Source organism: Mastigoproctus giganteus, chromosome 1 (genome assembly GCF_048544385.1).
Source record: "Mastigoproctus giganteus isolate SK-2022 chromosome 1, ASM4854438v1, whole genome shotgun sequence".
Taxonomy (NCBI): Eukaryota; Metazoa; Arthropoda; class Arachnida; order Uropygi; family Thelyphonidae; genus Mastigoproctus; species Mastigoproctus giganteus.
In genome coordinates, this window is record NC_143575.1 from 1,354,630 (window position 1) to 1,367,082 (window position 12,453).

The 12,453-nt window shown below is 38.5% G+C and overlaps 1 protein-coding gene across 2 annotated transcripts in view; it reads left to right on the plus strand.

Annotated features, from left to right (window-relative positions):
- The window catches only part of LOC150090485 (murinoglobulin-1-like), a 257,749-nt gene that overhangs the window by 183,918 nt on the left and 61,378 nt on the right, over nucleotides 1-12,453 (plus strand). For both annotated transcript variants that reach the window (XM_090371163.1, XM_090371172.1), the window contains exon 25: nucleotides 1,295-1,533. In XM_090371163.1, coding sequence (XP_090227289.1) covers nucleotides 1,295-1,533 — 239 coding nt within the window. The remainder of the gene's footprint in view (nucleotides 1-1,294; nucleotides 1,534-12,453) is intronic.

Genomic DNA, 12,453 nt, shown 5'->3' on the forward strand with positions numbered 1-12,453 from the left:
CAGGAATGCATCCACTGCAGAAATTAGGTCATTGTCGATGGGAAAATGAATGCCAGTCACGTATGTTTTCAAATTAGAAAACAGATGAAAGTCCGAAGGTGCAAAGTTTCAAAGCTGCACTTATGCAGTGCAGTCATGAGTGACAGACTTGTGAGCAGGCACGTTGTCTTAGCGTAACAAGACATCTTGCTATGTTTTCCTTGGCATTTATCTTTGAGTTTTCAAGCAAACGCCTCACAAGATTTGCGTAATATGCTCCTGTGACTATCTGGTCTTTCTGAAGGTAATCCAGTAATAATACTCCATTAGTATTGTTTGCATTGTTTTCAAGCAGATCGAGCAATTTTCCGTACAAAGTTTGTGACCATGAATGAGATTTGCTGTATCTGCTTGAAAACAATGCAAATGTTCAATTGACTTGACAACTCTTGTGTTTCTGATTTGCTGTAAAAAAAATTGGTATCCGCCGTGCTGATACCTTTTTATAGCAAGAACCTCTGTTGTTATGTGATACATATGTTTAGTTGAGATGCCCAAGACACTGGCAATATACCAAATGTCACTTGTCGATTACTCATTACCATATCATGCACACTGTCAACAACTTCTGGAGTGACGAACGTTGCAGGTCTTCACAAAGTGCGGGTCATCTTCCAGGTTCTCCCTCCCTCGTTTAAATTCTGCTGCCCACTTCTTAACCATGGAATGAATAGACGGGGCATCTTCCTCAAATTGTCTTAGTATATCCTCACGAACTGCCTTTGGTGTTAGCCCCTTTAACCCAAATACTGGATGACTGCAGGTTGACTGATTTTGTTCATCTTTTCTCATTCACAACTTTGTTGACTTCAGCATGTGTAATTAAAAAAGACGTAATTCAAACTGCATGAAACTTGGTGGATTACTATTTTAAGTGTTGTACATCAAGTACAGAAATTCTTAACTAACCTTTCATACTCAGGACACGAAATTTTCAAATGCTCCTCTTATTATGAAACAAGATTTTATTAACAAAAGTGGTTAAAATCTTAATTACTCTTAACTTGTCAAGAATTAGATGCGTATCCCGTCATCAAAGACGAATCCTTGCGATGGAAATTTGTAATCTAATTCTTACATGAGTAAAATAAAGATTTTGTTCAGTTTGTTTACAATGTAGCAGCAATTATCTATCAATTTTTTTGCCGAAGTCTCATTTGTCTCTTGTAAATTTTTCTCGCAAGGGATTTCAACTTTTGAACATACTCATCTAAGAGTATTTCCCTTAGTTAATATAGTGAACTTGCAATTCCAGGTTACCAGAGGGAACTGAAGTATCATCACGTGGATGGCTCCTACAGTGCCTTCGGGAATTCAGATAAAGAAGGAAGTATTTGGCTGACGGCGTTCGTGATTAAAGCTTTCTCACAGGCTCAGCGGTTCATTCCAGTGGACAACACCGATCTCAGTCGCTCTGTAGAGTGGGTGATAAATCTGCAGCAGAAGGATGGGTGTTTCCCAGAGGTAGGGAGAGTTATTCACAGCAACCTCAAGGTAAGTAACTGCAGAAATGTAACAGAATCGTTATCTAAACAACATTTAAAATGTCATAACCCTAGAATTTTTACTGAACAGCATGCTGCAAATCTGAACTGCGTTATGCTATCACTGTACTGATGGCGAAGGTTGTCGAAATGCCCTACGTCTTCTGAAAAATTACCCTGAATATGTAGGGTCGGTACAATTAATAATAATTCATACTCAACTTGGGTACTAATCGTTCCATACGATCTGCGCAAGGCAGAAGTGTGTGAAATGGCATTCCCAGTTGCATCGAGAAGTGTGTGAAATGGCATTCCCAATTGCATCTAGCTAGATGCAATTGGGAATACCATTTTTCAGGAGGACCCTACTCTCTGTCAATCATAAAAAAAAAAAAAACAGAGTTTTTAGGTGGCAACAATATAAAGTGTGTGAAATGACCTAGAAACTCCGATGACTTTAATCCCATTGAAAAGCTAAGGGCTATGTAGTATACTTGAACAGGTGCATGTGCATGTATACTTGCGTGTACACCAATGCTAGGAGTTTGGTAAATAAATCTAATGAATTTGAGGTACAGGCTGGCCTCGATTAACGCGATTAATTGGTTCGGCGACCGCATCGCGCAAAACGGAAACGCGTTAATCGAATATAATAATTAATAGGAAAAATATAATTGATCCCTGACCTTCTGGAATGTCCATAAAGAATTTAAAAAATACCTTTTAAATAACTTTTTAACTGTATACAATGTAAAAGATAATGAAAATAATTATGGAATTAAATGTTTATTGCATAAAACAGCGGTTCCCAAACTGTGCGCCGCGGAATATTTTAAATTTTAGAGGGAAACACAGCAATACTCGACATCTGTCGGACACCGCGCGAACTACCAGCTCGAGATAGTTTAGTTCACAGCTTAAACATTTCTTATTGTTGTTTAGACCTAACTACTAAACGGAACTGTTAGGTATTTCTTTTGATCTGGCTCATTTAAAAATTTGAATTTTTATGCAAGTGTGCATTGACTTTATTAGCAGGAGACAAACAAATAACACGCCTTCTTTCAATGGTTGATGGAACACACCGAGGCGGGCAGCAGGAAAACGTTTGTTTATTGACCATAAGACTCGCGGTAAGCTTAACGCGCGATTCAAATCTTTTTTAACCATCGCATAAAAAAAAAAAAAAAAAAATGCATCGTATAAAGTGGTATAATTTTTCAAATAGCGTTAACTGAAATCACGTTAAACGAACTCAAGGCCTGGCTGTATTGCTCAAAACGTCAAAAGCAGATATTTTTGGGATATCAGAGAGGTTGTGTCACACAGAAATAAGGAATGCAGAACTGGGATTTGGGGAGTACAATGTGTACAGAAAGGATTAACTTGATAGGAACGGAGGAGTATTATGCTATTAGCTAAGAAACACATCAAATCCACGGAAGTGAAGCCAGTCGACACCGCTGGACAGTGCAGTGTCGAGTCAGTTTGGTGTGACATAAGCATTGAGAGATCAAAATTGAGTATAGGAGTGTGCTATAGGCCTAATGACTCTGAAGAATATAATAATAAGAAATTGTACAGGGAAATAGAGTGGGCCAGTAAATCAGAGAGTCTAATAATGGGGGACTTTAATTTCCCAGATATTGACTGGAATTTCTAGGTTGGTCACTCACACACTAGCAAGGCTTTTGTGGATTTATTGGATGATTTTTTTTTTCTACATCAGCATGTTCGGGAGGCAACTGGAGGGAACAATACTCTTTATTTGATTATCAGTAGTGATTCTTCATGCATTAAAAATCTGCAGATAAAGGAACCACTAGGTGGCAGTGTTCACAGTGTGCTGAAGTGGGATTTACTCAAAGAGGTAACTACCATCAGGGGTAAAGGGAAGGGTTTTTGCTTTCGTGAAGGCGACTACGATGGTCTGAGACAGTATTTAAATTATATACAGTGAGAACAACTGATGATGTTACCAACAGTAAATTCAAAATTGGAAGCATTCAAAGAACTAACTTATTTGGAAGCTACTAGGCTTTACATACCAACTAAGAAATATTGTTCAAGGTTTAGGCCTAAATGGATGTCAGATAAACTAATTACATATGTGACAGAGAAATGCAGGGGATACACATAAAATAACAGGTGACACAGAAGTCTATGATAGATATAAGCTGGTCTGTAACCAAGTCACAAAGGAGATTAGGCAAGCAAAGGCAGCAAAGAAAAACAGAAAAAGAGTTCTTTACCTATGTAAACTCTAGAAGGCAAGTGTTGAATCAGATTGGTCCACTGGATATTGATGGTTCAACAGTTGACGATCCTGCTCAGGTGGCTAACAAACTAAACGAGTATTTTGCATCTACATTCACACACGAGGAGTTATTCAGGAAGGGTAATGCCAGAGGTGAAGTAAACTCTGGCAGTGAGCTAGATGATTTTCTAATAACCGAGAGGAAAATGGAGGAGAAATTGTTGAAGATAAACATAAAAAAGGCAGCCGGGGTGGATGGGATCTATCCAGTTATATTAATGGAGGCAGCAAAGGAAGTAAGCAAACCCTTAGCCATAATTATGAGAGCTTCTTTTCACTCAGGGGAGGTACCTATAGACTGGAGATGTGCAAATTTGACCCCAATTCACAAAGGAGGATCAAAGGCTGACACAAATAACTATAGATCTGTGAGTTTAACTTCTGTTCCAGGAAAATTAATGGAGGCACTGGTTAACGAAACACTGCAGGATCATCTAGACAATACTTCAGTTATAGCTCGGACACAGCATGGTTTTGTTAATGGAAAGTCTTGCCTGACCAATTTTATTGGATACTATGATGCAGTCACAAAAGAACTGGATGCAGGGAATAATTTTGATATTATATATTTGGATCTTAGACAGGCTTTTGATACTGTTGCACATGGAAAACTGCTGCACAAATTGGAGCAGTGTGGCATTGGTAGCAAATTGCTGCTATGGATAAAGGGATGGTTGAGGGGAAGAGACAGAGAGTGGTAATCAATGGACACTGCTCATCGTGGACTAATGTTATTAGTGGAGTCCCTCAGGGTTCAGTGTTAGGTCCATTATTGTTTTCTGTATTTATAAATGATATTGATGATGGTATATGAGGCTTAATGTCCAGGTTTGCAGACGACAGAAAGGTTAGCAGGGTTGTTCAGGATAATATTGATGCTATGCTGCTTCAACAGGATCTGGAAAGGTTGAGCAGATGGGCTGAGAGGTGGCAAGTGAAGTTTAACATTGACAAATGTAAATTACTACATATGGAAAACAGTAACCCCAGAGCAACGTATCAACTCTGTGGTACTACACTGACAGTGGTAGAGAATGGAAAGGACCTGGGGGTAATTGTGCAGGCAGATATGAAGTTCTCTGAGCAGTGCAGACGGGAAGCAAGAGTAGCTCATTGTGTCTTGTGAATGATATATGCAGGAATTTTTCTAGTAGGGTTAAGGATGTGATTGTTCCCTTGTATAAGACAATGGTCAAGCCACACCTTGAGTACCGTATACAGGTCTGGAGATCTCATTTCAAGGAGGATGTAGAGCTGCTGGAACCAGTACAGAGAAGGGCAACAAGATCAGTGAATGGAACAAATGGTTGCTCTTACGAAGAAAGGCTCAAGTTTTGCAAATTACAGTGTATGGAGACTAGGCACCGACGAGGTGATCTGATAGTGTATAAAGCCTTGAATGGTTTGAGCATGCTCAATGCGGATGGGATTCTTCCTCTTGCTCAGGATAATCACCTGATACGGCATAAATTGAAATCGAGGGAAGACATATGTAGGATAGATGTGCGGAAATTTGTGTTTAGCTAGCGGGTAGTTGGTTGGTGGAACAGACTTCCTTCCTTTGTTGTGGAAGTTGATTGCCCAAATAAATTTAATTCTCAGCTGGAGAGGCATTTGGAACGAACGGAGGGGTGAAATGGGAGTGGTGTGTGTGTGTGTGTGTGTGTTGCTGATAAGCTTGCTTTCTTGCATCATATGCCTCTACTCATGCTAATGGCTACCTGTAAGAATAAGCTCAAAAAAATGGAATTGTGCAACAAAGCTCATGAAATGGAACTTTATATCGAAATGCTGTTGTTATTTGTTTTTTAGGAGCATTAGCAACTAAGGCCATATTGCTCCGGGGATATGCGGTGGTCTTCCCTGACCTTTCCGCATCCTCCGTATTTGGTGGTCGTGGGCTCGAACGGAGTTCGAGCCCACGACCACCAAATACCACCCCGTTCGAGCCCACGGCTACGCACTGCCACTCCTGCCCACCTGGCTACGGAGGCGCCTCTTTACATTGAAACATACAATGCTTTGTGCTGTGATGAAGGTGTGATTCCATGATCCAAAAATAAACGATAAATTTATATTAAATATTTCTTATTATTAGTCATATGAAATATTTAATATTACGATATATTCAATATCACTTCCTTATACCGAATAAATACATTTTTTTAATATACCGAAGGAATACTCTTTTAGTAATTCATATTAATTATTAAAAAAGTGTATTTTTGGTTTTTGAACTTAAATTATGAAATAAATGTATCTTTTTGAAAACTGTCTCTCTCTGTTTACTTATGTCCCCTTTTTTTTTTTTTTTTTTTTGCTATACGCCGGTCGTCCCGTCGTTTTATTAAAAATATCACATTTGTCCCATTAAAAAAAAAAAAAAAAAAAGACTTTAAAAAGCGCTTAAATAATGGCGAAACATAAACTATAACCGTATTTATATGGTAGGATAGCCGCCACTGCGGGTTGGGTGGTTGATTGATTATTAGGCACATCAGCATCTACGGCTATTGTGCGCCAAGCCACTGTGGGTATTAGTCATTCGTGTAACCAGAGGTCGCGTCGATCGAATGCCGAGAATTCCATCTGCTGGTGGTTACCAATACGACCAACAAAAACCCTTTAACATCAGGTCAATGTGTTGCGTGTCAGTAGTCGATCAGTAGTAAAAGCGGCATTTGTTCTGTGTGCTTGTCGGTTATCGCATAGACATATTTGAAAGTTTTTATTTTATAATTTTAAAAGGTTTAAGCCTCAAATTTTAAAATGTCAAAAAAGAGAAATTGCGCATTTAAAGAAGACCTTCGAAAAGAATTCAGATTTATTAAACTGGACAATTGGTATAGTGATAAAACAAAAGTGGCTTGTCAACATTGTAATGTTCATTTTCCTGTTGCTCATGGAGGTAGGTGCGACATTAACCAACATCTCCGTAGCCAGAAACATAAGGTTGCTGAGAAAACTTTGAATTCTGTTCAAAGCATCAGCTCGATCATCGTAAGACGTGACGATGGAGAAAGTGATAAAATCACAGCATGCGAGGCTAGTGTTGCCTATCATACCGTGCCTTAGAATCACAGTTTTCGTACAAACGACTGCTTGTCAAAATTGATAAAAAAAAAATTATCAACCAAAATTTTCTTCTACAAAATCTACATACAAAATCATACAAAATCTTTTCTACATACAAAATCAGAGCAGTGATTACTAACGTTTATCATATATACTGGATGAAGTAATAATGGATTTGAATGATAAAAGTTTAGGCGTCAAACAAAAAAGACATGAAACTGTTTCCGATTGTTGTGCGGCACTTTTTGCCAAACTGTGATGTCAAAGTTAAAATAATAGATTTTATCTTTACCTGGTGAAACATCTGAACTACAAAGTATAATGTTGAAGAAAATAATAAATAAAATCTCCTTACAAAACAAAATCGTTACCTCTGTGTGCCGATAATACTAACACAAATTTTGAAGGTTGTAAAAGAGTTGGTAAAAATAGAGTATGGAGAAAAATTGAAAATGAGTTGGAGTGAGAGATTACTGGTTGTGGTGCACATATTATTCACAATTGTCTCGTGTGCTGTCAACTGTCTACCCAGCGATAGTGATTATTTTGTTCTGCAAAACAATCAATATCGATTGGTATACAGTCGACAAATACTTTTTTATATATACGGTCAGAGTCGAAGAACTTAAAAAAATTTTGTGAATTTGCAGAAGACAATTATGCAAAATTATTAGAACATGGAAATACAAGGCTTCTGTCCATAAGCCCAACAGTTGACAGAATTTTAATCATGTCTGATGGACTTCGTTCATATTTTCTTTCTCAAGAGACATGTCCTGTTATGTTAAAAAAATATTTGAAGATCCCTGTTTGAAATTATGGTTGTCACTCGCAAGAGATCAAGTTTCAAATTTCCAAACATATACTGTATTAGTTTTACTGAAAGAGATATTTCAGCTACAGAAGAAGCTATGAATATTGAAAATCGTACAAACATATTAGAAGCCAGAAAAAACGAACTTCCTATAACAGATGTTAAAAATAAACCAAAAATGTTAATAGACGGTGGTGAAATTAGTGAGGTTAAGTTTTTTGAAGTAGTTAAAAACTTTTATGAAACCAGCTTAGAATATGTAAACAAGTGGAAATTCATCTTGGAAAATACTGAAATTTTAAATGGATATTACTGAGAAAGGTACCTGAACGGAAAGAAATACTGGACAGTCTCAATAAGGAGCTTATTACACGAACAAGAGTCGACGAAACTCGCATATTTGATCAGTGGGTATTTATAAAAGCAATAGTTGTCAGACCTGATAGATGGGTTTAAATATTTTCTAAAATGCGTGAAAAATGTCTAGCTTTCCAGGATTTTAGTAATATTGTGGAATTTGTTCTTTGCCTACCTGGAAGTACATCTTCCGTGAAGAGAATATTTGCCACATTTGCTTGTGGTCGAAGGAGAAATCCAGATTAAGTGTTGGAACCTTGAAAGCCATGTTAATTATAAAACAAAAAATTTTAATATGGAGTGTGATAAGTTTTACAAGATCTTGAAAAGACCAAAATTTGTTACGCAAAATACATTAATCGAAAATTATTCTTGGTGTGAACTTGATGATGTGCAGTCCTCCTCCACGTCGACCTAAAAACATTTTGATGAATATTTTTTTTCTGTTCATTCCGAACAAGATTTCTTCTCCCCGTCATGGTGACCATTTGGCCTCAAGACCAAATGGTCATCCATAAGTCACAGAGGTAGGAGTGACATTATCCAACATCTACGTAGCCAGAAACATAATGATGCTGAGAAAACTTGGAATTCGGTTCAAAGCATCAGCTCATTCATTGTTCCCCGTCCCGTTTTGGCCTCAAGGAATTATGGTCAGCCTATAGTTTACATTAATTTGCACAAGACTGTACGTACGTCAGACACACTTAATTGTAGATTTAATGAACAAAAAAAATGTAAACAGTAAAATAAGCAGTAACAGTAACATTGAGTCTGCCAGTGTCTGAAAGTCAACAGGAGGGATACAACACAATTCGTCCAAAGGAAACGTCATCAATTCTGCTTGTTCAATGGAGCTGGAAAACGCTGCCTCAGAGGTTATTCAGAAGTTCCCTTAAGACTGTTTTTCGGGTTAGATCTGATGACTGCGATGGCTATGGTATGAGAAAAAGTTCAGTCTCATACTCCTGAAACCATTGGGTCACACCTGTGCTCTAGGGACTAGAGCATTGTCATTTAAGGTATTTAAAGTATTCTTGTTTTTTGAGGCGGTCTCCAGGGTTTCCCCTATGTATCGCAGTAGCGTCTGAAAAGCAAATTTGCCAAAGCCGGCAAGTGTGAATAAGTTGGTGTGTAAAGCTTGTGTGTGTGTTATGTTGAATGTTGAATCCCGGCGCCTGACAACTTCGCAGCCAGAGGGCAGTGAACACCTGGTCCACTGCCCCTTGACTCCCATCCCATGCCACGTGGAGGCATGCCAGAGACCACAGACAGGTAAAGACTCTTATTAGGATAACAAGAAAACTTGTTATCCCAATAAATAATGAAAAATGAAAAGGAAGGAACATAGCGTGAGAAGTAGGGGTAATGGTATGGATGGGAAAGAAAAGGAAAGCAAGGGGATGAAAGAAATAGGAATCCCCAGAAGAAGAAATCAGCAAGAGATTAAAGATTAAAAGATACTGGTAGACAAAGCTTAAGAGTTAGGTAAGGCCACACAGCCAAATAAAAGTAAAACTAATATATATATTATTTACAAAGCCAACAATTTCACATTTCTCTCAACTAGAGAAGAATAGACAAATAACTATTTACACCAATAAATAAATAAATACCAAATTTGGTTATGAAAACTACAATCACTTTTTGAGATTAATTTAATTTAACCCTTGTAGGAAAGGTGTTTTCACTCCTGCACTTATGCGAAGAAATCAAAACGATCATAATAAGACAGTAAAAAAAAAACTAAAATTCTACAACAAAGCAATAATGATGAAATCAGCTTTAGCATGTAAACTCCATCCATTTTAGAGAATACAATTTCATTAACCCTATCAAGTAGGTTAATCAACACACATCTAAAAGAGAACATAAACATACAGCGTGTATCCTTTCTTTTCCTTTCCTTCCTGATCAAGGCCCAGTCTGCTGACGAGGCTACTAGTGACGGTCGTGTTCAAAGCCGCTAAGTGGATTTTTCTTATTTATTGATTTGAAATTATTGTTTTTCTAAAACTTTTGATTTAAATTTAGTAGTATAACATTATTTTGTGATTTTTTGATTAATTTGGTTTTTTTATTCTTTACTCGGCCTTGTAAAAGTATCGGTAAGGGTTTCCACGTGTTCGTAACTACCGTTACCGTTAGTAACTTTCCCGCCATTGTGATACCGTACTAGATATACCGTAGGTTATATACCGTACTAGATAGCGTTAGTTGAACTTCGTTAGCAGTTAAATTGTACGTTTAAATAAATACATATAACGACTTAGATTACAAACGTAATATAATTAATAACATAACATAATTAATTAATAAATTAATAGAATCATGACTCAGACCAGAGCAGCAAAGCAAAAGGCTCAAGCTAATGGAAGTGCTGTGGCTCAGAGCAGAACTGAGGGGGGCAGTTGTCCTCTGACTCACAGCCTTATAAAATGCACTGTTTGCTTGATGTTTGCAGACCAATCGGGTACGGGACATGATACTGCCAAGGGGGATGTCTTTGTGTGTGCGCGATGCAAGGAGTGTGTCGATATCAGGCAACAACTCGGCGTTCTTGTGGGCCTATATGAGAGCTTGAAGGACAGGGTGGATGCCCTCGAAGAAACTAAATTGAGGGGCCCATCAAGCTCTCAGCTGCCCACATCAACGCCAGAGCTTGCACTTGGGCATCGCGTGACACAGAGACAACCCCTAAGGCAGAATGCGCTGGTCCCGAAGGAACTAGTAGTTGTTGGCGACTCTATTGTCAGGGAAACGGGGAACATGCTTTGTAAAAAAGATAGGTGGAACAGGACCAGGGTATGTCTGCCAGGAGCAAAGGATGATGACGTTGTAGAGCGAATATCATCTTTTAAGGGCACAAAAGGTGATATAGTTGTACACGTTGGCACTAATAATATTAAGAGTAGGAGACCGGCAGAATTACTTAACAAGTACAGGTCACTGTTGAACAAAAGCCGGGAATTAGGGTTGAATTTGAAAGTGTCTGCAATTCTGCCCAGACACGATAGGAGGGAGTATATGATGAGAGCCTTGTCGATCAATTCGGCCCTGGAAAGATTGTGCAAGGCTCAAGGGGTAGAATTTTTTTCAGCCTGGACTGTACTTGTTAACAGGAGAGATTGCTTCGACAGGGATGGGATACACTTAAATAGAAAGGGTGCAAGAATATTTGCTGATGCTATCGAGGCAGTGTTAGGTGGGTCGGAAAACTGCTAGCTTGGGGGGAGACAAAGACCAATAGATTGACAGTAGCCACTAGCAGAGGTGAAAGAGATTCTTGCACTGCTTCTATTAGAATGAGCAGAAGCCTGAAAAACAAGATGTATGGTATTTCACAGACTGCTGGGAGCCATTGCGGTACAAGTAAACACATGGGTTGTGTTAGGGTAGCTAAGAATAGAAACAGGTGCAGGTATACTTGCGTGTACACCAATGCTAGGAGTTTAGTAAATAAATTTGAGGTATTGCTCAAAACATCGAAGGCAGATATTGTTGGGATATCAGAGACGTGGTGTCACACAGATATAAGGGATGCAGAACTGCAATTTGGGGAGTACAACGTCTACAGAAAGGATAGGAAGGGAGGAGGGGTTATGCTATTAGTTAAGGAACACATAAAAACCAAGGAAGTGAAGCCAGTCGACATCGCTGGACAGTGCAGTGTGGAGTCAGTTTGGTGTGACATAAACATTGGGAGATCAAAATTGAGAGTAGGAGTGTGCTATAGGCCTAATGACTCTGATGAGTATAATAAGGAACTGTACAGGGAAATAGAGTGGGCCAGTAAATCAGAGTGTCTTATAATGGGAGATTTTAATTTCCCAGATATTGACTGGAATTTGGGGGCTGGTTACTCACACACTAGCAGGACTTTTGTGGATTTATTGGATGATTGTTTTCTACATCAGCATGTTCGGGAGGCAACTAGAGGGAGTAATACTCTTGATTTGATTATCAGCAGTGATTCTTCATGCATTAAGAATCTGCAGATAAATGAACCACTAGGTGGCAGTGATCACAGTGTGCTGAAGTGGGATTTACTCAAAGAGGTAACTACCATTAGGGGTAAAGGGAAGGGTTATTGCTTCCGTAAAGGCGACTACGATGGACTGAGACAGTATTTAAATTCTATACAGTGGGACCAACTGATGATGTTACCAACAGCAAATTCAAAATGGGAAGCATTCAAAGAACTTATCTTGGAAGCTACTAGGCTTTACATACCAACTAAGAAATATTGTTCAAGGTTTAGGCCAAAATGGATGTCAGATGAACTAATGAGGCACATGGCAGAGAAGAAAAATGCATGGGATACATACAAATTAACACATGACACAGAAGCCTATGATAGATACAAG